The following is a 26,374-nucleotide window of genomic DNA, read 5'->3' on the forward strand; positions in this document are numbered from 1 at the left end:
AGAAATGGGCCATTTCCAGCCTCCAGAGGATCTCTGGTGAGAGGGGAAGGCTGTTTTGCCCTCCACAGGCCCCTAGAAAGCCTCTGGACCATGGGGAGAGCAAAAAACGGGCCTTCCAGACTAGAAGTCATGAAATGGGCTTTTTCTGTTCTCCGGAGGGCCTCCAGGAGGTGGGGAAGTCAGTTTTTTGCCTCTCCGGGGTTCCTAGAAATCCCCTGGAGCCTGGGGAGGGCAAAAAACAGGTCTAGCGGGCCCATCATGTCATCAAAAGAGGGGGGAGCACTGGAGGGGGGCAAATGTGCATGGACCGGGGGGGCATATTTAATTAGTGTGTGGGCACGTATGTACGCAACCCCCACCCCCTGCGCTTGCCCAACTTTTGGTACACAACAGCAAAAAGGTTACCCATCCCTGTTTTACATGTTGAGAAGTCCGTATGTTTTGATTTCATCTTCTCTGAAAGGGGCTCATGTCATGGCTCATTTTTGCACCTCTGTTCTATTGATACTTCTTGTGATATTACCACAGTGCGACAAACTGTCTACGAGCAATCATCTTAGACAGTGTTTCCGCACCTTCATAGATACCATCTAAGGGCTTAGAGTAAATCATTTTCCATTACTGAAACATAAAACGTTTGTGCAGTTTGGCTATTCATGATTTTGTATCTTCCAGTAAATGTGTGCTTGTCGGTTGCTAAATGACATCCTACACATTAGAGCGTAATACTTTTAATGGATACAAACACTACTCACATTTCATGCACTTAAAATTATTGCAGTTGTAAAAGAAATATCTCCATGTAGTTGGAAGTAGCTTCCTCTTCAGTTTAGTGCTTACATTTATTAGAGCTGATATTTTGCATGGTTAATGCATTATTTAAGTCTTGGTTATTTTTTCTTGAATAAAGCTTTTGGCTTTTTTTTGCCCAAATTTGCACACCAAGTATCATGAGAGGTTTTCTCTTTTGTGGTCACTACAGTGTTTTTTTGCATACTTTACAGAAATTTGTCGCCCTGTAATTGAAGAAAACAGGACCTTGAATGGTAAGTGTGATAATATCCACCATTTCCCCCCCATACAATATAGAAAAGGAAAACATGTATTCATCTATGGAGCAGCAAAATCTTGCACTACACTGGATTTCCTACTGAAATTTCACACCATTTGTCTCCAGTTCACTATTGTAATCGTTTCTACCAACTGGGCCGCAATATTCCATAGGTGTGGCAATGAATAACAAAAGGGGCTCAAATTACATTTAAAAGCCTCAGACAACTTGAGAAAGGAAGGAAGGAAGGGAGGGAGGGAGAGAGAGAAAGAGAGAGAAAAAAGAAAGAAAGACAGAAAGAAAGAAAGCCTCATGCTTCATAGTAAATAAATGCTTTGCATTGGTAGTCGGGTTTATTTTACCCCTTTTTTCTTATAGTTTATGCCATGTCTAAAAATAATAGTGTTGGGAAAAAGAGAAGAGAATAAGAATGTACTGTTCTGATTTGGGTTTTTTTGGCCTTTTTACAGAAAGTCTGATTTTCTCTTGTTTTTTACTTCCAACTCTTATACTACCTTACTTGAATATTATATAGCAGAGTTTATTTAAAGCACAGCTTTCTCCTCCTCCAACCTGTCCTAAAAATGGGAGAACACTAATACATAGTGTTTATGAATTTATACATGCTTATTTATGAATTTGAGAGTGTGGTTGAATGCAATTGTGCCCAAAATTTCTGTTGTTAAGTGAGACATTTAAGAGAATTTTGCATCGTTTTAGGGCTGTTCCTGCCACAGTTGTTAAGTGAATCACTGCGATTGATAAGTTAGCAATACAGTTAAGTGAATGTGGCTTCTCCTTTGCTTGTCCAGAGGTCGCAAAATTGGGTCACGTAGCCCCAAGGCACAGCAGTAGTGATAAATACGGACCAGTTGCCAAGCATTTGAATTTGGATCACATGATCATGGGAATGTTGCATAGGTCGTAACTGAAAAGCAGTCATAAGTCACATTTGTCAGGGCCATTGTCACTTTGAACAGTCACTAAATGAACTGTTGGAAGTTGAGGGTTACCTGTAGAAGAACCTTCTAGTTTGGGCTTTCTTTGGAATTCTAGTTGGCTTGGTGATGAATTGATACTAGATCTTTCTCAGTTAAGAGTATATCTGGTAAACAGAAAACCTTTTTTGTCTCTCTTTATAATTTATAATCCTGCTTTGTGGTGAAGTTGAGAAGATAAAACAAGGATCACTTCGCTCCTGAGAGGGAAAAACATTTCTTGAGCAAACTGAAGAACACCACAGAGTGTTAGATTTGGAAGTATTCTAGCCTTTCCTAGTCAGGAATACTTTCAAATCTAAGGCTCTGTGGTGTTCTTCGGTGCTTCACTTCTGAAGCACTTTCCCATCAATTAAAGCCTTCTAAAAAACAACTGAATTTATAAAAAAAAAATCACTGCATTATATGAAACAGTATTTTTGAGAGATGAAAATAGGTATTTTAGATCAGAAAATTGTAGCACTGAATCCCTTAATTATTGATTCACACAAAACAAGGATGACTCAGCTTGAAATATATATAACAGAATGAGAAACTTGGGGTTTTTTTAAAAAAAAAATAGACATTCAGGAGAATATTACAGGGCCCAATTTATAGAAATTTAGGGTTTTTAAACATTCCTTATAATACTGAGCAAAATGGGCTTATGGAGAAATAGAAGTCTTTTTTTAACTAAAGCAGGAACAAATATAAGCCAGAAATTGAAAGTGAGAGTAAGATAGGCTGCATCTATATTTATTTATTTATTTATTTATTTATTTATTTATTTATTTATTGGATTTGTATGCCGCCCCTCTCCGGAGACTCGGGGCGGCTAACAGCAACAATAAAGCAGTGTACAATAGTAGTCTGATGTTAGAAACAATTAAAAACCCATTAATATAAAAAACCAAACATACATACATACATACCATGCATACCATACATACCATGCAAATTTGATACCTAAATCAATAAAATAAATAAAAAAGAACTTATTGTACAGACATTTATTTCTATTCAGTATAAACTCCCAGTCCTATATTGTGAGATTTTTGAGATTTATAATATGGGTTTATATATATTCATCTAACTGGGGTCTTAGCAAGTGGAACTTTAGAAAGAAATATTTTTAAAAAGATGATTATAGCTGCCTACACAGACAGTTTAGAAGCAGACGTTATTCAGTAAAATTCATTTAGGAACAAAACAAAGATGGAGCAATTTATTTTTCTTTCTCCAATGATTCTTGTGGCTTATGAAGTTGGACAGAGGCTTATTAGTTTAGAATCATTTAAAGAAAAGAAGCTATAGTCAGTAATGGGTTCCAGCTGGTACAGGCCACTCTATAGAATGGTAGCGAGCTTCATACACAGCTCCATGTGACCGGCAGGCGGGTGGCCACACCTGGGCGAAATTTGGCTTCTGCGCATATGCATGAAGCCAAATCTTACACAAGGATGCTCGCACGTGTGAGATTTTGCCAATTTTTGGTGGTTTTTTTGCTTCCGCACATGCGCAGAATCAAAGAAATCACCAAAAATTGGCAAAACCTCACATGCGCATCCTCACACAAGATTTGACTTCCTGCACATGCGTAGAAGCTGAATCTTGCACCAACATGTGCACACCCCTCTGCCAAATGCGCCCGCACCAGTAAGTGGTAGTGCCATTGACTGGGAACCCTTGCCTGGCAATAGTGTTGAACTATTTAGTATTTTTCTAGAGAGCCACTCTGGCTTCGTGTAGGTGAGGAGTAAATCACTACAGTACAATTTTTGGAATTTTGTGTTTGGTTTTTTTTTCTACTTTCCTTTTTTCATTGTATTTTCCTTTGGTTTTAAAAATCATCTTTTAGTTTTTTTTTTTTTTTTGTTATTGTTTATGCTTCATTTTCAGTTATTTTAAACATTTATTACAAGTAATGTAATTGTTTTTGCCCTTGGCTTATGACTTTAATAACTGCTTAATGTGCATTTTTGACATATTTTATTTCTTTTCTGCAATGCAAAATGTCTTAGATGTCCTTCTAAGAGGAAACAGATGTTCTCTAAATTAGGCAATTTAATACCTAGCATTGTATTTATTTTACAAGAAACTCATTCTTTCCCAAGAGAAAGATCTTTTACGTAAGACATATATTCATATTGATAGAAATTCAAAATTTAATCAGGCATCAGCATTTCTAAGGAAACCAAGAATAAGTGGTTTCAAATAATTTTTTAAAAAATTATTTATTAAATAGTTTATAACTTTATTTACTTGTTTATATTGATTTATCATAGACCATCCAATTGTTTTACAAAGTATTGTTAAATATCTTTTAATTAGATTAGATAATTAGTGACTGGAAATTCAAAGCATGTTTTAAATCCTTTGCTAAACCATTACCTCTGTTCTAGCTAAATTATATTCCTGAGCATGGAAAGGACTGCGTTCATGCATATCAAAGTTTAATTTGATGATTCTGTGCATGGAAAAGAAGTGCACTGAATCAGAGAAACAAAGCTCAGATCCCAAGTTTTGTTTCTTTGGTCTATTGCTCTTTCTTCCATGTGCAGAAGAGAATAGCACTGGGCCAGAGAGGAAGGAAATTTTGGATTCCTTCCAAAGGAAGGAATCTAATACGAAGGAGTTTCCTTCCTCTCTGCGTACTAGTCTTTCTATCATTCAGTAATATTTCTGGCTAGAAACCTAGCAAACACAATGTTTCTGAACTGGAGAAAGGTTGGAAAGAAACTTGGATAATATGGGATGCAAGCTCCTTTTCTCCAGGGCAGTGCTGGAGTTCTCTTCTGTGCATGGAGGTGAGGAGGGGAAAAACGCCAGTGTTGGGCTGAAGCAAAAAGCTTGCATCCTGACATCCAGACTTCCTTTCTGTAGCGCAGTGCTATAATTTCGTTCTGTGCATGGAGAGTGGGTGGAAACCTCCATGCTGGACTGGAGGAAAAAATTCTTGGATCTTCATGATAGCAATAGCATTCAGAGCTATATACCCCTCCACAGTGCTTTATAGCCCACTCTAAGTGGTTTACAGAGAATAAGCCTATTGCCCCCAACAATCTGGGTCCTCATTTTACTGACCTTGGAAGGATGGAAGGCTGAGTCATCTTTGAGCCTACTGAGATTCGACCTGCCAAACTGCTGGCAGCTGGTGATCAGCAGAAGTAGCTTGCACTACTGCACTCTAGGCACTGCACCACCGAGGCTCTTATAATCCAGGTTTTATTTCTCTAACCCACTGCAGGAATCATTTCCTCCTATGCACAGAATGGAGGCAAATCCTTTACCAGGCAACAGCATTTTGAAAATTTCCCTGCAGGCTTCCCCATTGACTTTCTGGGAAAGCCAGCAGAGAAATTCTTCATTATGCCAAAATAACAATAACAACAAGAACAGTGTGATGCTTCGGAGACATTGTAAGAAGGGGAGAAATGGTTTATGTTAGTATCCTATAAAGAAGTTGTTTCATTATTACAATGTACAATATTTGGTTCTAGTAAAAATAATTCATTAAAATTTGTTAATAATAACAATACTAACATTAATAACATGTCAAAAGCAAGGTAAACTGTTACCTTTATCATCTTTCATCTACATAATAGTTTAAACTTAGGTTTGTTTGTTTGTTTGTCTGTTTGTAATCTTCCTTTTGATGAAGTGGTGCATCATAGGGCATCAGTTTTTGAACCAAGCTACCTCAAATAAACGCAGTGGCTCAGTGGCTAAGACACTGAGCTTGTCAATCATAAAGTTTGGCGGTTCGAATCCCAAGCGCCATGTAACAGAGTAAGCTCCCATGTCTTGTCCCAGCTTCTGCCAACGTAGCAGTTCGAAAGCATGTAAAATGCAAGTAGAACAATAGGGACCACATTGTTGGGAAGGTAACAGCATTCCATGCCTTCGGAATTCAGTCATGGAATTCCACGGAATTGTCATCAAACTGTTCTGTGTCTTCGGCTTAGAAACGGAGATGAGCACCACCCCCTAGAGTCAGGAATGACTAGCATGTATGTGCGAAGGAAACCTTTACCTCAAATGGTCTTCAAGAATGTATTCAAAATCCCATTCTCTCATTCATTACATGTGTTGGCTTGAATTTGGAAAAGTTGTGACCACTTCAATGAGCTATGTTGCTGTGGTTGGCCACAGTCACATGATTGTTATTTCCCCAAGTCAGTGGGGAAGCTGTTATCAATCCCATCGATAATCTTCTTTAAAAATTTTATAATTGTTTTTCTGCTTTGTTATTTCTTATCCAGGGTTGTTGCTTTAGACCAGCTGTTTCAACAACACATTTGTGTTCAATAGAATTTGATAATTTTTCTTTGGTGCCAATTTATGGTTCTTTGGATTTTTATAATCTAGATCTGATAGTCTTATTAAAAAGAAAAATATGTAAACGTTGTTTAAGACACGGAGAAGCCTTTAAGAATAAATCTTTATTTGACACACACAATCCAATGCACCATGATAATGTTGGCTCACCACCACCACCATTAAAGTCAGGCAAAACTAAATAGATTTATGTAAGGAAATCCAAGATGTTGAAATAATTTTAAAAGTTATATTTAGTTGATTATCATAGAATCATTACCAAGTACTGTGTCTTTTTGTGTGTATTGGAACTACTGCTCTTTTTACCCCTCCACTCAAGTGAGTTTGTGCAAGCACAAATAAGTGCTGTTGTATACAGTGATCCCCTGAGTTTCGCGATCTCGATCTTTGCGAAATGCTATATCGCGATTTTTTCACCCGATGACGTCACTCCCTTCCTTTCTCATCTTTCTTTCTCTCTCTCTTTCTCTATCTTGCTTCTTCCTCTCTCACACTCTCTTCCTCCCTCTCTCATCTCTTTCTTTCCTTCTCTCTCTTTCTCTATCTCTCCCCCTCTTGCTCTCGAGCGGCGGGCGGCACCCAGGGAAGGTTCCTTCGGCCGCCCAGCAGCTGATCTGCTCGGCAGCGCAGTAGCAGCGAGGAGCCGAAGATGGGGTTTCCCCTTTGCGTGGGCAACGGGGAAACCCCATCTTCGGCTCCTCGCTGCTACTGCGCTGCCGAGCAGATCAGCTGCTGGGCGGCCGAAGGAACCTTCCCTGGGTCTTCAACTCCCAGAGTGGCGGACAAGCGGCGGCCGGACAAGCGGCAGACAAGCAGGTGGACAAGAAAAGCGGCGGCCGGACAAGCGGACAAGCGGCGGACAAGCTGAAAAGCGGCGGACAAGCGGCGGACAAGCTGAAAAGCGGCGGACAAGCGGGCAGGCAGGCGGCTCCTCAGCTGCTGGGTCTTCCCAGGTGCGGAAGTAAAAACACCATCTGCGCATGCGCGGCCATGGAAAAAGGGGCGTGCATGCGCAGATGGTGTTTTTACTTCCGCACCACTACATCCCGAAAAATCGATTATTGCGAGGGGTCTTGGAACGGAACCCTTGCGATAATCGGGGGATCACTGTATAGTCAAAGCTGCTTTTTAAGGATGTGTAAGTTCTTTTAAGGGTCAGGGTTAGTGAGAATTGCTTGTCAACCTTGTAAGTGATTTCTTCTGACGTTTCTGAATATGCATCTGCTGTACATATTTAAAGTTTTATTTACAAATTGACAGCATACAACAGCATACAACAGCATACAACATAATTGATATACAAGTATTCATGTTTCATCTGATATAAAAAGAAATTACATGCCAAGGTTTTTCCGTTTCATGTGGCTTTTAAAAAAGTGACCTGCAAGGCAATATTTTCCTCATTTCTGTAGTTCTGGATATTTTTGTGCCTGAAAAGGACAAGACATTTTAATGGGCCATCATAATAAATTTAAATAATAGTTTAGTATAAAATGGTCTGCTTCTTATGCTAGGATTGCGTAACCAAATATTTATCTTAAACAGACAAATTTGAAACTGGACCTTTTGAATTATTTCTAGTAGCCATCTCCATCAGCTTTTATGATCATTCAAACGAAATAATGTCACAAAATTAATGGTATTTTTCATCTAGTCCTTTGTTCATGAAAATCAGGAACATTTTCTTCTCATTGTTTTTCCTGATGTCCTGAGAAGTACCGTAGATCAGGCTGATAAATCCTAATGCTAGAATAATGTTAACCATTGTGCATTACTATACTTCTTATATTTTGCAGGTGTACGTCCGGAAAAAAAAGTTTTGGATGACTATTCCAAAGAAATAGTTCCCAGGTATTGTCATATTTCAGCATTAATTGGGATTGTATTTAAGGAAGGACTGAATGAAAATATATTTGAAATATATTATATAAATCATATAATAATTGAAATAAATCAGTCAGTATTGTAGAGACTAATTTTTTTACATTTTAACATAACACTCATGCCCTCATCACCTCAAGGTTCGACTACTGTAATGCTCTCTACATGGGGCTACCTTTGAAAAGTGTTCGGAAACTTCAGATCGTGCAGAATGCAGCTGCGAGAGCAGTCATGGGCATCCCTAGGTATGCCCATGTTACTCCAACACTCCGCAGTCTGCATTGGTTGCCGATCAATTTTTGGTTATGGCCTTTAAAGCCCTTCATGGCATTGGACCAGAATATCTCTGAGACTGCCTTCTGCCGCACGAATCCCAGCGACTGATTAGGTCCCACAGAGTTGGCCTTCTCCGGGTCCCGTTGACTAAACAATGTCGTTTGGCGGGCCCCAGGGGAAGAGCCTTCTCTGTGGCGGCCCCGACTCTCTGGAACCAGCTCCCCCCAGAGATTAGAACTGCCCCCACCCTCCTTGCCTTTCGTAAACTCCTTAAAACCCACCTTTGTCGTCAGACATGGGGGAACTGAAATATCTCCCCTGGGCCTATACAATTTATTAATGGTATGCTTGTATGTATGTCTGCTTAATAATGGGTTTTTTAAAATATCTTAAATTATAAATTATTAGATTTGTCATGAACTGTTTTTATTGTGTTGTGAGCCGCCCCGAGTCTACGGAAAGGGGCGGCATACAAATCTAATAAATAAACAATTAACTAACTAACTAACTAACTAACTAACTAACTAACTAACTAAGTAACCAACCTTGTTCTCAAAGTCTGATCTGCTAGTGCTTGGGTGGGAGATTGCCCAGGGCTATAGAATAGATTAAGAGATCAGAAGAAAACAAAGCATCAAGAATCTATTTTGCATTTTGTCAAGAAAGCTGCATGAGTATTTCCCTGAAGTCTCTTGAAGGATATTTTTTTAAATTAGAAAAATAGAGTTTGAATGTTAGTAGGTGGCTCAGGATGGCAAAAATTATTATTATTTGCTAGAACATTGGTCACTAACTGTCCGGGGAACACTGGTGGTCTGCGAGAAAATTTTGGTGCCCTGCACAATAATTATTTGCATTTTTTATATTGCACTAAGTACTATTTATCTTTTTTAAAAAAATCATGTTAATGGCCATCGGATTGAAAATTGTGAATTTAGTGGTCCCTGAGGTCTGAAAGTTTGGTGACCCATGTGCTAGAACACAGAAGCTTTCCACTGCTTTATGGTTATACTGTACCTCAAAAAATGAATAAATATTTGGTTCTTCTGTCCAGAGTTGTTTGGAAGCCAATGGGTCAAAGCCAGTATGCCAGATAAATCAATCTAAGGATAAAAACTGAGCAATGGTAGCCCATTGTTTTAGATGCTGCAGAATAATTATGATACTAATAGCATGTTCAAGGTTTACTGGTCAGTTTTAATGACACCAGTATTTCTTCTAGCACTTAGCTGTTTCAGACAATCAACTGAATATGGATGGTTTCAAGCTATTGTCTAGGTCTGGGATTAAGTCTCACAATTGGCTCTGATGCAAGTAACATTTTAGAGTTTGGTTCTCTGAGACAAAGTGTGAATCAGTTGTATTGATTCAGAATTATCAAGACAAATCTACTAGTTGCGACAAGTCACATAATAAGAGTGAAGGTTCATTCTGTGAGCTTGTGGGTTGATTTCTGAATGTTTCATTGCCAGTAACATCTTTAGGGGATGTCAGTGTTGTTCTTTTTATAAGAGCTTCAGGTGTAGGTATGTCATGCGGGGGTCTTGTGATGGGTCAGCTGTGAGTCATCAGTAAGTCTTGTGCTGGGTCTGGTGATAAAGGAGATTACATCAGGTCAGAGTCATTGGTGGGGGAGTTGTGTGAGTTGGCTAAAGATCGGTGCTGATGGGCTGTGTGATTGATTTGGATTCTGAGGGGGTTGTAGGTCAATGTGTATGTTGATGAAATTGCTTGTGGAGTACTAGGCTTTGATGAACTCATGAGTATCGCAGGTGGTAGTGGGGCCAATGATTTTTGTGTGGTTTCAATTGAACCGGTGTCGTTTGGTGTTGGTGTGGGTAGACATTAAGGATTTGGAATCATGGTATTTGACTGTCAGCTGTTGGTCGATGTTACTTTGCCTGGAATTGAAATGTTTGGAAGCCAACCCACAAGCTCAGAGAACAAACTTTCACCCTCATCCTACACCCGAGCTAAAGATATTCGCCACTATTGCAAAGTCACATAATGTTGATTTGGGAGAGAATTAATTCTCTACCTATTGAACTTTATTTTTAGCTCCCTAAATGGATAGTAAAATGTAATAGCAGTATCAATATCCTATTTGTTTATCAGAATTCTTGTGATGTTTTCCTTCAGTTTAAGGAAGCCTAAAATTATTCCTATGACAATCCCATAATTAAATAATATTTAATATAATACGCATGAAGAAAAATCCCTGCGGAGGCACATATTTTTGTTTAAACACAAATTTGCAATTTTTCCAATTTATTTCAGTTATGACTGGTTCCAGACAGAAGATTCAGTCACTGTGGTAATATACACTAAACAAAAGGTAAATAAATTCATTTGCTAGAAAAGATTTGCAATATTGTAATCCTGTCTTTTTTCAGTATAGGCTTCACCTTTGTTTCTTTTCTAGCTGTTATTTTAAAATGTTTAAATGTATCTTACTTAATTTCTTGAGAATTCTTTCTATCTAGCCACACACACACACACACACACACACACACTCATCCACCCACCCACCCATCCATCCATTTACCTATCTACATCTATCTATCTATCTATCTATCTATCTATCTATCTATCTATCTATCTATCTATCTATCTATCTATCTACCTATGTACCTACCTACCTACCTACCTACCTATCCATTCATCCACCCACCCATCCATCCATCTACCTATCTACATCTATCTATCTATCTATCTATCTATCTATCTATCTATCTATCTATCTATCTATCTATCTATCTATCTACGTACCTACCTACCTACCTACCTACCTATCCATTCATCCACCCACCCACCCACCTATCTACCTATCTACCTACCTACCTATCCATTCATCCATCCACCCATCCATCCATCTACCTATCTACATCTATCTATCTACCTACCTACCTACCTACCTACCTACCTACCTACCTACCTACCTATCTATCTACCTACCTACCTACCTACCTATCCATTCATCCACCCACCCACCCACCCACCCATCCATCCATCCATCCACCTACCTACCTACCTACCTACCTATCTACCTACCTACCTATCCATTCATCCACCCACCCATCCATCCATCTACCTATCTACATCTATCTACCTACCTACCTACCTATCTATCTATCTATCTATCTATCTATCTATCTATATATCTATATATCTACCTACGTACCTACCTACCTACCTATCCATTCATCCACCTACCCACCCACCCATCCATCTACCTACCTACCTACCTACCTACCCACCTACCTACCTACCCACCTACCTACCTACCTACCTATCCATTCATCCACCCATCCATCCATCTATCTATCTACATCTATCTACATCTATCTACATCTATCTACATCTATCTACATCTATCTACATCTATCTACATCTATCTATCTATCTATCTATCTATCTATCTATCTATCTATCTATCTATCTATCTATCTATCTATCTATCAACCACCTATCTTGCTCAGACATGTATTTTTGCTGTCTCATGTGTTCAAAGTTTTCTTCTACACCATTATAGAAGTCTAACCCTTCTCCTACTACAGTAAAAATCACCTTTCTGTGATTTTAAATTATCTTCTGAATCTAAACCTAAATGGTTAAATGAACCAACTTGCCTCATCTTCCCTTACTTCTTGATGCTTCTTATTACTTTGTAAAATACCATTGATTGTGTCTAGTGGTAATAATATACAACATTGTTGTAACAACTGTCTGTACCCTATCCCAATTTTCCATCCCTTTGAAAGGATATGAATTCTGAATCCGTGATAGCAGATGTTCAAGAACGTATATTAAGAGGAGAAATAATTGTGAAACATTTCTCCTACCTTATACATATTGGTAAGCTCATGATTGACGTATTAATTTAGTTCACACTTTATCAATAAATACATGGATTAGACTGCATTAACATAATAATACACGTTTGGCTGATGCCAATATTATGTGCATTTGTCAGCTTTTGTATATGGTGAAAGCTGCATTTATATCATGTGGATCCAATCATGTGAAATACGCTACACCATGTGATAGAAGAAAAAGTGTTTATTCTTGGAGCTTTTTTTCTTTGCACTTGTTCCTGCTTTTGAGCAAGATGTTTAAAAAGCATCTAAACCAAGTGAAAAGTGAGATTGTTACAAAATTTCAGATTTCTCAATACTGAATTTCAGTAACTGGGATCAAATGGAAAAGGCATTAGGCACATCTAATGAATAGAAATCTAGGAAGCATCAAAATACTAAGATGTATTGTTTGCGGTAGGTCAGAAATGTCTTCTATAAGAAGCAGAAATTCTCTGAATATTATGTTCAAGGGTTTCAAGTCTATCTTAAAGAAACCATGGATTTAATTAGGAATACAGCATATCTGATTTACTACTGGGTTATCCATTCCTTTTCCCAGGAAAATTAAAGTTTCAGATATGCTCACGTATTGCTCAAGTTCAGTGATTTGATGCTACATGAAAACCTCTGGTTTGCATATATTTTATCAAAGCTCTTTATTGCACATGAGTGGTTGCTCCAAATTTGTTTTTTCCAGGTTAGTGCAAGCCTGTTTTACATGCAAAAACAGTTTTGGAACTATTACATACCGTGGGAAGAGAGGAAAAGACCACAAATCTAAGGCTCTTTCATGTAGTAATGGAATTGTGCCAAATAGCTCATTGTGTAAGTTTTCATCGTACAGACTTCCATAAACTAAATTTACACCATGATCCATGTTTAAGCAGTTTCACATTTTCTTTTTATCTTAGTGCTTAACAGACTTTATAACTAATAATCTTATGTAAATTAAAGACTTTCTTTAACCAAATTATATGGATCTGTTTCAGAACTGAGTTACGAAGTTTATGAAGATATAATAGGTAAGTAAGTCCATTACTTTGTAGTTCAAACATGTCATCCCCCCCTTATCTTATTAACATACCTTAGGAGCTGATGTAATATGAATACTCAATTTTTTTAAAAATAATACTGTGTTCAGTTCTGGAGACCTCACCTACAAAAAGATATTGACAAAATTGAACGGGTCCAAAGACGGGCTACTAGAATGGTGGAAGGTCTTAAGCATAAAACGTATCAGGAAAGACTTAATGAACTCAATCTGTATAGTTTGGAGGACAGAAGGAAAAGGGGGGACATGATCAAAACATTTAAATATGTTAAAGGGTTAAATAAGGTCCAGGAGGGAAGTGTTTTTAATAGGAAAGTGAACACAAGAACAAGGGGACACAATCTGAAGTTAGTTGGGGGAAAGATCAAAAGCAACGTGAGAAAATATTATTTCACTGAAAGAGTAGTAGATCCTTGGAACAAAATACAAGGGCAGACTAAATGGATCATGAGGTCTTTTTCTGCCACCAGTCTTCTATGTTTCTCTGTTAATTAGAGAGTAGAAAGAGCAAAAAAAAAAAAAAAATAGAAGGAAAGCCGGAACAAAGGATTTATTGAAAACTTTCAAAGAATAAAACTAAATAAGGAATTTGCAAAATGTTAAAGCATAAATAAATTTCACTATTCTTACAAATATACTGGAGTAGATATAATTGTACAACAGTTCCACATTCCATAACTAGTTCTAGAATCAGATGAGAGGTGTTTTTTCCCAATCTTTTTCCTTTAGTTTAAAAGATCACAAAAATAGTGCCAGAATACAGTAGTCCCTCGCTATACCGCGCTTCACCTACTGCGGCTTCACGTCATCGCGGGTTTCTGAGGAAGCCGATCGGCAGATTTAAACAGCCCGCCGAACTCGATCGGCAGGTTTTTCAAACAAAATAAATATCTAAAATTGTAAATACTGTATTTAAATATTGTATCTAAAATAAATACTTTGTGGGGAGGGTTTATAAACACTTAAAACAATGAAAACTTACCAAACAATTACAATATAAATACTTAAATAAGTACTATCAGTCGATAAATTCCCTATCGCGGATTTCACCTATCGCGGCCAGGTCTGGAACGTAACACCAGCGATAGGTGAGCGACTACTGTACACAAGAATAACAGTATCATCAGGCATTGACGATGTTGCCTACTTTGATAATGAAAAGTCTGCAAGAAAAGCTCAGAGAGCACCAAGGACCAACAGTAACAAAATCTAATCTAAGCTAAACCAACTGGATGACCCTCAATCAGTCATTTTCTCTAGGCTATAAAAAGGAGGCAAAGGAAAAACATTTCTGAAAAACCTTGCAAGGATTAGTCTAGGTCAGGGGTAGGCAAAGTTGGCTCTTCTATGACTTCTGGACTTCCACTCCCAGAATTCCTGAGGTAGCATGATTGGCTCAGGAATTCTGGGAGTTGAAGTCCACAAGTCATAGAAGAGCCAACTTTGCCTTCCTCTGGTCTGGGTAATCACCAGGAGTCAACATGTACTCAAAGGTGCGCACATCTCCCAATTCATTTAGTGACCATCCAGCATTACAACATCACTGAAAAAAGTAACTTGTGGCCATTTTTCACACTTACGGCCGTTACAGCATCCCGAAGGCCAGGTGAACAAAGTTCAGGCAACTGACTGGCATTTATGACTTTTGTAAGTATCTGGGATCATGTAAATCAGCGTTTCCCAACCGGTGTGCCGTGGCACACTAGTGTGCCGCGAGACACAGGCAGGTGTGCCGCCAAGCTCCCCGCCCGATCTGTCCCCTCTCCTCCGCCGCCGCCCCCTGCCTTGGGGTGCGACTTCTCTCGCGGCGGCGGCTGCAGCTTCAGCTCCTCGGGACGAAAGCGCTCCCAGCCCTCTCTCGCAGCCCCCTGGCTGGGAGTGCTTTCGCTGCGAGAGAGGGCTTTCTCCATTCGTTTCGGGAATGCACGCCCCGCCCCTCTCTCGCGCGCGCCGCTCCCCTTTTCTCTCAGCCCTCCCTGGCTTCGCTTCTCAATCCCTCCCTCCTTCCATCTTTCCTTCCCCTCAGCCGTTCTGTCTGGGGGTCTCCTGCTCTTCCCTTCCCCGCCTCCCAGGCTTTGCCTTTGCCACCCCCACCCTTTTTTGGTTGACAAGGAGTCCTTTGCCGCATCCCGCAGTTCGTACTCGGCTCGAGGCCGCTTTCCCTGGCTGCGCTCGGAAACGACAGGGCGCTGCTCTTTCTCTCTCTCACTCTCTCCCGTGAGGCAGGGGAAGGGGAAAAAAAAGCAAAAAAACCCCTTCTTGCAGCGTGCCCGCGCTCGTCCTTTCAGCAGCGAGGGAGGGAAGTCAGAGGGCGAGGGAGCGAGCGAGCGCTCTTGTCCTCGGTGCCCTCTGCAACCTGCCTTTCTTCTTCTTTGCCCCCGCTGAGGGACGGAGAGAAAGATAGAAAGGAAAGAGGGAGGGAGAGATAGAAAGGAAAGAGGGAGGGAGAGATAGGAAGAAAAGAGATAGAAAGGAAAGAGGGAGGGAGGAAAGAGGGAGGGAGAGATAGAAAGGAAAGAGGGAGGGAGAGATAGAAAGGAAATAGGGAGGGAGACAGAGAGAGAGAGATAGGGAGACATAGCAAGAGAGAGAGAAAAAAAGAAAGAGATAGCAAGAGAGAGAGAAAGAGATAGCAAGAGAGAGAGAGAGAGAGACAAAGAGATAGCAAGAGACACAGAGAGAGAGAGAGAGAGAGAGACATAGCAAGAGAGACAGAAAGAGAGCGAAAGAGAGAGAATGAAAGAGAGATAGCAAGAGAGGCAGAGAGAGAGCAAGGGAGAGAGAAAGACATAGAGGGAAGGAAGGAGGGAGAGAGAAAGAGAGCAAAAAAGAGAGGAAGAAAGAAAGAAAGAGGGATGGAGAGAGAGAAAGAAGGGAAGGAAGGAAGAGAGAGAAAGAGGGAGGGAGAAATAGAGTGAAATTGAGGAAGAGATTTTTTTTTGTCCAAACTTTTCTTTAGGCCCCCCCCCGTCCCCCCCCCCCCCGTCCCCCCGTTCAGTGTTCCCCAGGATTTTGAAAATATGAATAATGTGCCGCGGCTCAAAAAAGGTTGGGAAACACTGATGTAAATGACCACATTTTTACGATCTTCTGAAAAGCAAATTCAATGGGGAAAATCCAGATTCACTTAACAACCTTGTTACTAACTTAACAACTGCAGTGATCCACTTAACAACTGTGGCAAGATGGGCCAAACTCACTTAACAAATACTTCACTTAAGTAACAGAAGTGTGGTCAGTTGTGGTTGTGAGTTGAGGGCTACCTACCACATGTACCCCTTTAAGAAACTGAATGAAATTGCCCTCCAACAGCATCTGATAGATAGCAATGTGTAAACATTCCATTACCTGTGCAAAACGTTGTAGGTGTATTGCTATAGAACAATACTATGTATATTTTTAGTACAGATTTCTGAAAAAGTGGGGAAAATGGAACTTGTCTTGAAGAAGAAAGAAAATTTGTCCTGGAAAAAAATTGGGCAGCCTCTAAAGAAACATAATTCTTTCGTCAAATGTACAGATAGAGGTAATACATTTTATCATTCTGCTCAAGAGTTCATTTCTGCACACATCCTCTTAATTTTAGGGTCTAACAGAAATTCCTGTTCCCATTCCATATATCAGTGAAGAAATATAGAGCTGACCTTCAGGAAAGGTGGAGCAAGGCATTAAGGTGGGACACGCAGAAAAGATTACATAGTCCTGAGAAAGAGGAGTCCATGAGAAAAAACATAAAACAATCCCACCTTAAGTGTGTTTAGCATTGGATGGGACAGAATAAGCTTTGGGCAGCCTTTTCAGATTCTATTACTGAATCTTAGCTACAATTAAGATCATAGTTGGTTTTGACCTAGCCTCTCTCTGCGTGATCTGAATTGATACCTACAAAGGACATTCCAATTTTAGGAGATGCTTTTTGGTGGACTTGTACGTAACCGTGTATGCTGTGTAGCTCAGAACTTCATCTGTATGAGCAACTGCAGGCAGTTTAGATAATAGCAGATCCCATTAATAAGCAAGATGTCTGTCAAATTTGTGATTTTGCTTTGGCTGGAAGCAGAATGATAAGAGTTAGGGAATAGAGAGTGTCTTTAATATTGATGAACGCTCTAACCTCTGAAGATATAAGGAGGTGCCTCTAAAACAAAATGAATAGTGATAGTCCCCTGATTGTGCTTGGATTGCTGTCTATCTTCTGTTCACCCTTTTGTTGAAGCATTGATTGATTATCATTAGCCTGATACACATATTTCCCAATAAATTTTCAGGAGAGTCTGGATGAAAAAGTAATGTAAATTAGGATTAGACTATTGTGGGTCTCACTGTGACACTTTTATTTATTGATTTATTGATTTATTGATTTATTGAATTTGATTGATTGATTGATTGATATGCCGCCCCTCTCCGAAAACTCGGGGCGGCTAACAGCAATCAATTTTGTTCGCTACTCGGATAAAAAGTGGCTTCTATCTGCTACACCGACATAGCATCAATTTGTAATGATGTATCTTTGCATCATCGTGTCTGTGGTTGATTTGTTTTACACTGTAAGACTTGAATATGCAGACCACACTTTTTGGCTTAGAAATGTACTTTGAATCTATATCTCAAGAAATTAAATATATTGGCATTATTAAAACTTTTGATAAGCAGAATACAACACTTGTTTGAGGCACAGCATTACAGTGACTTAGATTCTGTTTTTGTGTTTCTAAGGTTTGTATTACAGGAAATGCAAGCTATTGTCAAAGACAAATGTCACCCATGATACCAGACTGTTCTGTGTAGAATTACCACTAGGAACCCATCTACAAGTGCCAGTGGGACACCATCTTTACCTCAAACAAACTATTACAGGTAATGGGGTTAAAATCTTACCTCGCTTTTAGAAGTTTTTCGCTGTTGTGAACCGCTCCGAGTCTTCGGAGAGGAGCGGTATACAAATCTAATAAATAATACAAATGTAATAAATAATAATTTTTTGGTCTTAATTCTGATTTTCAAGGAATGCACAAGTAATCCATTCTTTTTCTAAGGGAAAAACATATATCTTATACATTGCATCATACAGTAGCGTTTATTTGCTCGTCTATTTGATGATAATGCAGTATTATAAGATATTTTCTGCAATCCAGTGATTTTGACACATTTAATATACAGTATTTTGGGGGGTATAAGACGCACCTTTCCCCCCCTCCCCAAAAGAGGGTGAAAATGTTGGTGTGTCTCATACACTGAATACAGCCATTTTTGGCCTCCAGAAGCCCCACCCCCATGTCTCATTTTTGCACACACAAAAAATGGGCCCATTTTTCGCAAAAACAGGGCGTGCAGAGAGTGATCCTGAGGGCCAGGAAGGACAAAAAACATTTTCTTACTTACTTACCTCTTTGAAATCTTATTCACTGGTGTATCTTATAGTCTGAAAAATACGGTAAATATATTTCAAATACTTGGTGTTGATCTTTGGCATGGCATAAATGGGTCTCCTATGGGGCCGCACTACTGACACTCCTTGACCAAAAGTAGTAACATGGATTGGCTAGGACAGCGATGGCGAACCTATGGCACAGGTGACACATGGAGCCATATCTGCTGGCACCCGAGCCATTGCCCTAGGTCAGCTCCAGTGTGCATGTGTGTGCCGGGCAGCTGATTTTTAGCTCGCACAGAGGCTCTGGGAGGGTGTTTTTGGCTTCCAGAGAGCCTCCAGAGGGGATGGGGGGAAGACATTTTTAACGTCCCCCAGCTACAGGGAAGACTCTGGAGCCTAGAGAGGGTGAAACACAAGCCTACTGGATCCACCAGAAGTTGGGAAAAGGCCGCTTGTCTCCCCCAGAGGGCATCCGGGGGACAGAGGATGCTGTTTTCACCCTCCCCAGGCATTGAATTATGAGTGTGGGCACTTGTGCATGCATGAAAACACACACGCTCACATGTTTGGCACCAGAGAAAAAAAAAGGTCACCATCACTGGGCTAGGAAGAGTAGAGACAAATGATGTACAAAGCAGGTTGACAGTAAATGTGATAGAAGAAATATTGAAATGAAACAAAATAATATAACATTTAAGAGATAGTTTATAGCATGATCCTTCATTATTCATGAATGCCATATTTAATACATGTTTTTCATTATTAACCTAGATATTAATAATGTTCATTCTTAATATTTATACCTTCTTTCTCTAAAGCTGATATTAATAATAATGCTTATTATTATGGAATATTTTTTTGCACTGTCTTTCTTTAGGTACAGAGATAGTCAAGCCTTACACACCAGTATTACCTTGCTTGGTATCACCATTCAAAATCCCCTCTTCCAACGATAAGGCACAAATATTTTTTATGATTAAAATTTATCCCGGGGGACTTTTTACACCGGTGCTTGACACTTTGCAAATAGGTAAGACACATGTTTTTCTTCCTGTCTCAGAACATTTCAAAAAATCTATTATTTTTTTTCTTTTAAAAAAAAAAAATATTTTCAAAATATATGATGCATTTTTTAAAAGAATAGTATTGTGTAGACTGCAAATTGCCCAATTTCATTTGTTCCATTATTTTCTGTAGAATATCTGCAATGATGCTAACTTGTATCTCTCATAGGGAACAGAATTATGATTTTTGAATCCTCTAACATTTATTTCTCCATTTTTTAACAGGAGACTATATTTCTTTGAGTAATCATGAAGGTATTTTAAAAAAATCACAACTGGAAGATGTAGAAGATTTGTTTTTATTGGCAGGAGGCACAGGATTCACACCAATGGTTAAACTGCTCAATTATGCTTTGAGTCATAGTGCTACCCTCAGGTATCTTTCTGTTCTAAGACCTACCATAAAAGTTTCCTGTTCACTTGAGGATCCAAAGCCTTTTCTTTTTATTGCTTCAAATAAAGTACAGTGGTACCTCTACTTACGAACTTAATTCGTTCTGTGACCAGGTTCTTAAGTAGAAAAGTTTGTAAGAAGAAGTGATTTTTCCCATAGGAATCAATGTAAAAGCAAATAATGCATGTGATTGGGGAAACCACAGGGAGGGTGGAGGCCCTGTTTCCTCTCAGGAGATTCCTAGAGAGGCTTCTCCCCGCCTTTTCTGGCCTTGTTTCCTCCCAGGAGATTTCTAGAGAGGCCCCACGGAGGCTTCTCCCTGCCTTTTCCGGCACTGTTTCCTCCCAGGAGATTCCTAGAGAGGTCCCGCAGAGGCTTCTCCATGCCTTTTCCGGCCCTGTTTCCTCCCAGGAGATTCCTAGAGAGGCCCCATGGAGGCTTCTCCTTGCCTTTTCCGGCACTGTTTCCTCTCAGGAGATTCCTATACAGGCCCCACAGGGGCTTCTCCCCGCCTTTTCCGGCCCTGTTTCCTCCCAGGAGATTCCTAGAGAGGCCCCACGGAGACTTCTCTCTGCCTTTTCCGGTTACAGTTTTGGAGGCTCAGGTTTGGTTCTTTAGAAGAGGCAAAAAAAAAATCTTGAACACCCGGTTCTTATCTAGAAACGTTCATCAGTAGAGGTGTTTGTAGGTAGAGGTACCACTGTATCATATTTTTTGGAGTATAGGACCACCCATTTCTCCCCCCCCCCCGCAAAGAGCCTGAAAATTTGGGTGCATCTTATACTCTGAATATAGCTTTGTTGAAGCTTTTTTTCCCAGCAGTAATGAGGTGCTAACGATTGTCCCAGCTCTTCCGGCTTGCAGTCTTTTTTCATTGCTGCTCCCTTAGAAGAAAGTTTTTTAAAGCCTTACCCAGGGAATAAAATAATGTGCTGATGCTGACCAGACTAAGGAGGTTAGCCAGATGAATACCTGGTAGGCAGATTTCTCCCCCTATTTTCCTCCCACAAAACTAAGGTGCATCTTATACTCCGAAAAATACGATATACTATTCATATAACTGATGAGTGACCAACTTCGTAATAATGATTACCAGAATATACTTTTACATGCCAGTTGTTTGATCTGTAGATATTCCTCCTGTTTCCCAAGCTCATTGGCACATATCATTACCAACAGCATTAGATGCCTCCCTCATTCCATCAACAAGATCTTTTAAATTCCTTGTAAAGACAAAATTCTTTACACAGTGTACAAAGTGTAACTTCATTACGACCACTGACGATTTGCTCCTCTTCGGCGTTGCCAGTGTGCCCTTCGAGGCTGTCGTGGGGGTGTGCGTGTCCGACGGGAGTGCGTGCACCCACTAGCATGAGATTCAGCTGTGCATGCGCAGCAAGTGAAATCTTGTGTGTGGACGCTCACGCAAGCGAAATTTTGGCGATTTTCGCCAATATTTTTGCTTATGCACATGCAAAAGAGCAAAAAAAAATAATGAAAATTTCCCAAATCTTGCTCGCATGAGTGTCCACATACACTTGCTGTGCATGCACAGAAGCCAAATCTCACATGGGGGCGCCCTTGCATGCATCGGGTTCACACAGCTGAGTGCGCATCCCGGATTTCCCTTCCAGGACAGCGCACTGGATAGCGTAACCTGGAACCCATAACTGATTACGACCTATTCGGTTTTTATTTTATTATTTGTATGCCTGAACCAAGTTGGCACCATGTTTAACCACTGCATGCAATAAATAGTGAGCGGCACAGTATAACAAAGACTGTATCTAGGAATGCACATACGGGTAATACCAGATGCAGAGCCACTGGAAAGTGACTAGGCAAGGCATTTTCCTAATAAAGTGGCAACTTCTCACACAACTTATTTTATGGTTATAAAACTTGACAAACTAGTCCCTTGGCATGGATGTCCTTGGCAGAAGTCAACATACCTTTTTGTTGTCTTCACAGGGAGCATTGCCTGTAAATATTTCCCTTTAATAAATCTTGTGCTGATCATGTTGGCTTTCACCTACTTTTTATGTGTATAAAAAGTAATCTAATACATATAACAATCTATTTTATCCAGCAGTGCCCCCTTGAGGGCATCTGGGGAAAATGCCCTTCCTTCCTTCCTTCCTTCCTTCCTTCCTTCCTTCCTTCCTTCCTTCCTTCCTTCCTCCCTCCCTCCCTCCCTCCCTCCCTCCCTCCCTCCCTCCCTCCCTATTAGTGACACAGTGATTGTAGTCTTGAGAAATTATTTTTGTATCTATACCATCTCTAATGTTTTTTGGCTAGAATAGCAACCTTCCTAGCATAGCTGAAAATCACATCATAAACATCATAAAAGCATGTTAGCCCTTGGCCCGGATACCTCTCTTTAAGGCAATCAAATTGCTGAAATAAAAACATGAAATGACTTTCATCTAATTTCATTGCCTTTCTTGACTCCTTATAGCTCTGGACTAAACCTGGTCTCCACTTTCTTAAATACAGACTTCCCATATTTAATAATATTGGAGGAATAATGAAAAAGTGATGCCTACTTCTATTTTTAAAAGGCTAGAATATATAGTTGCAAACCCCATGAAATGAGAAAACAGCTGGGAAGGATTAATTTGTCCTCCCTTGAAGAAAGAGAACAAAGAGAGGTGGGGAAGATTGTCCCAGTGGATAGATGGGACATCCTTTTCCTCAGTAAGATGTTCTCCCAAAGTACCATTTACAGTGATCCCTCGATTTTCGCGGGGGTTGCGATCCCAGACTGCCCGCGAAAGTCGAATTTCTGCAAAGTAGAGATGCGGAAGTAAAAACACCATTTTTGGCTATGGACAGCCAAAAACTACCCCCGCGCACCCTTTTCCAAGGCTGCGCAAGGAGCCGGACTTGAAGTTGGGGGCGGGGAGCGACGAAAGTGCGGAGGCCGGCAAAGATTGTTTTGAATGTTGGCCACCTCCGTCCCCCTCGCCGCTACCCCCTGCCCGCCCGATCCGCCCCTCTCACCGGCTTTCTTAGGGCACGGGTCCTCCTGCAGCAGCGCTGGTGGCTACGGCTTCTCGTCCTCCTCATTTGGCCGCTCGCCGCTCTGAGCGCTTTGAGAATGCCTGCCCCGCCCCTCTCGCAGTCCCTTAGCTGAGAGCGCTTTTGTCCCAGCTGTCAGCGAGGGGGCTGCAGGAGAGGGCAGGCGTTCTCACAGAGAGAGAGCAACAGACAGAGCGAGATAGAAAGAGAGAGAGTGAGAGAGAGAGAGAGAGCAAGAGGGGGGAGAGTGGAAGGTAGAGAGAGAGAGAAATGATAGAAAAAAGGGGAGGAAAAAAAAATGAGAAAATGATTGAAGCAGAGAATGACAGGAAAGAGAGAAAGAGAGAGAAGTGACTCTTGGTGATGATGTATGACGTCATCGGGTGGGAAAAACCGTGGTATAGAAAAAAAGCCGTGGAGTATTTTTTAATTAATTTTTTTTAAAACCGTGGTACAGCCGTTTCGCGAAGTTTGAACCCATGAAAATCGAGGGATCATTGTATACGGGATGCTGTATTGTTCAAGTGGGCAGAAGCGCTGTGAGCTAAGAAAGGGCAAACAGAAAGCTGGAACCATCACACTGTACTATTTTTTGTGTTTCAGAGACCTGCTACTAGAGTTGAATAAGTGGATTAGCTAAAGGCATTCTGGGAATTCTTACTGAGGTGTTCAGGGTTATGTTTTTCAAAGAATACTATTTGTTTTTAAAAGCTGAACATTAAATATTAAAATATCCTCTTAAGGGCAGTAAAAATGATGTTCTTCAACAAAACGGAAGATGATATACTTTGGAAAAGTCAGCTGGAGCAATTAGCCCTTGAGGACACGAGGTAATTAATAATTTCCAAAAACTGATGTATTCAATGAGTTTATTTTTTAATCCTGATACATTGAAGCCCTGTCTGCTGTTCACGATGTAAGAATGTTGAGCTTACAAATGTAAGCCTGACATTTAACCAGGGGCTTCTTTTGGGGAAGAATCTGTGGAGTTGGAAGGGGACCAGTCAGGCTGCCAAATCTGAGCTCCTGCCCCAATCACAAATCCAATTAAAGAATCCATGTTAAATGGCCATCCACACAGTGAATGGAAGGTTCTGTCTCTCTTGGTATTTTGTTCTACCATCAAACTTTATTTTTCCATGCCCTGGCCTCTAAAATAATGGAAACACAATAGTAAATATTATTTTTTAATTATTCCTGAACTTTGTGACCACATTTTATGCCCTTTTGATATTTCTAACAATACAATATTTTTATTCATTTATTAAATTTGTTTGCTGCCCATCTCGCCACAAGCTGTATTATATATATGCTGATACATATATAAGCATTGATACAATACAACACGTAAGCTAATAGCTATGGTGTTCTGGGATTGTTTATATATATTCTGATCTAAATAAGTGAATTGGCAATGTTGGATAAGGGTAAGGCCAATAAGACCGGATGACACCCTCTCATGTATGCAAAAGTAACAAGTTATACTTTTATGCTCTTAAGAACTGAATGTCTATATAAAACGTAAAAGTAGAACCTCCTACTTGAGAGCAAATTTAATTATTTCCACGTCTAAAAATAGACAGCTAGAATATTTGAAAATGATTTAGTACTTCATATAAACAGTTGTCCTAGCACATTATTTTAATAATCAACTTTTCAAGGGGCATCCAGACCCTTAGTGACCTGTCATTCACTCTGATTGGCTCAAGGAAGAGAATACATTTCTATGGAGATTCTCAATCATCCAGAAATCCCAAAAGTGCTTTTTCAAGAGGCAGCTGGACTTCCTTGTTTTTCTTTAAAGACGTTTCGCTTCTCACTCAAGAAGCTTCTTTTCCTCTTGAAAAAGCAACTTTGGAACAAGGAGGAGAATAGGATGTAATTTCCTCCTGTTCATTGGTCCTTTTGATGTCCCTAAAATCTACTTCAGATTATAGACTCTTCTAGAACAATGTAACAATGTGAGGAGAAAAACTATTTGCCTTTAGGTAGTGATCTCAGCCCCTCGGGCCGATGGAAGGTCAACTCTGGATCCAACTTGTTGCATTATTGTGCCAGAGTATAAAGCAGAAGTATCCAGGATAAGTATGCTGACTCATTTTCTCACTGGAAATACAGACAGTCCTTACTTACAAAGTTGCTCTAAGTGCTTATGATCTTACTTCAGCATTTCTTTGGTTTTACGGACCTGTGAAGGACCAGATTATCTCAGGGACCGCCTTCTGCTGCACGAATCCCAGCGACCAGTTAGGTCCCACAGAGTGGGTCTTCTCCGGGTCCTGTCAACTAAACAATGCCGCTTGGTGGGACCCAGGGGAAGAGCCTTCTCTGTGGCGGCCCCGGCCCTCTGGAACCAGCTCCCCCCAGAGATTAGAATTGCCCCCACCCTCCTTGCCTTTCGTAAGCTACTTAAAACCCACCTCTGCCACCAGGCATGGGAGAATTGAGATACCCTTTCCCCCTAGGCCTTTACAATTTTATGCATGGTATGTCTCTATGTATGTTTGGTTTTTTATTATAATGGGTTTTAATTGTTTTTAGTATTGGATTATTGTTATACGCTGTCTTATTATTGCTGTTAGCTGCCCCGAGTCTCCAGAGAGGGGTGGCATACAAATCAAATAAATAGATAGGTAGATAGGTAGATAGATAGATAGATAGATAGATAATAAATAATAAATAATATAAATAAATAAATAATAAATAAATAAATAAATCATTAATAAATAGGACTGGTAGTACTTTTTCATCGCCATCTTAATTGTTGATGGCCACTGTGCAAGGCAGTTGCTAACAGAGAACTACCTTTTTGTTCTGCATGAATTGGTATTTACATGAGGATGACGGAATGCATCCGAATTTCTAAGCATTTGAAATGTGCATTTTAAACATTGGTGTCTTTAATTACTGTTTCTCAGGTTTGACATTCAGTTTGTTCTCTCCGAGCCAAACAAAGAATGGCCAGGCAAACAAGGAAGAATCTCCCTCTCTCTACTTTTTGAATTTTTGAAAAGGAGTAAACAGGATTCTAAAATATTTACATGCATTTGTGGTCCATTGCCATTTATGGAACAAGGATTGCAGTAAGTG

The 26,374-nt window shown here is 40.0% G+C and overlaps 1 protein-coding gene across 2 annotated transcripts in view; it reads left to right on the plus strand.

Moving 5' to 3' along the window:
• Positions 1-26,374, plus strand: part of CYB5R4 (cytochrome b5 reductase 4) — a 41,552-nt gene that overhangs the window by 12,594 nt on the left and 2,584 nt on the right. The window contains exons 5-15 of one of the 2 annotated variants that reach the window (XM_070733147.1): positions 1,005-1,046; positions 8,163-8,217; positions 10,801-10,858; positions 12,285-12,378; positions 13,370-13,402; positions 16,835-16,957; positions 18,148-18,288; positions 19,683-19,835; positions 20,095-20,245; positions 24,028-24,114; positions 26,203-26,367. In XM_070733147.1, coding sequence (XP_070589248.1) covers positions 1,005-1,046; positions 8,163-8,217; positions 10,801-10,858; positions 12,285-12,378; positions 13,370-13,402; positions 16,835-16,957; positions 18,148-18,288; positions 19,683-19,835; positions 20,095-20,245; positions 24,028-24,114; positions 26,203-26,367 — 1,102 coding nt within the window. The remainder of the gene's footprint in view (positions 1-1,004; positions 1,047-8,162; positions 8,218-10,800; positions 10,859-12,284; positions 12,379-13,369; positions 13,403-16,834; positions 16,958-18,147; positions 18,289-19,682; positions 19,836-20,094; positions 20,246-24,027; positions 24,115-26,202; positions 26,368-26,374) is intronic. The other variant, XM_070733148.1, reaches the window with a different exon arrangement.

The sequence above is a fragment of the Erythrolamprus reginae genome, chromosome 1 (assembly GCF_031021105.1).
Source record: "Erythrolamprus reginae isolate rEryReg1 chromosome 1, rEryReg1.hap1, whole genome shotgun sequence".
Taxonomy (NCBI): Eukaryota; Metazoa; Chordata; class Lepidosauria; order Squamata; family Dipsadidae; genus Erythrolamprus; species Erythrolamprus reginae.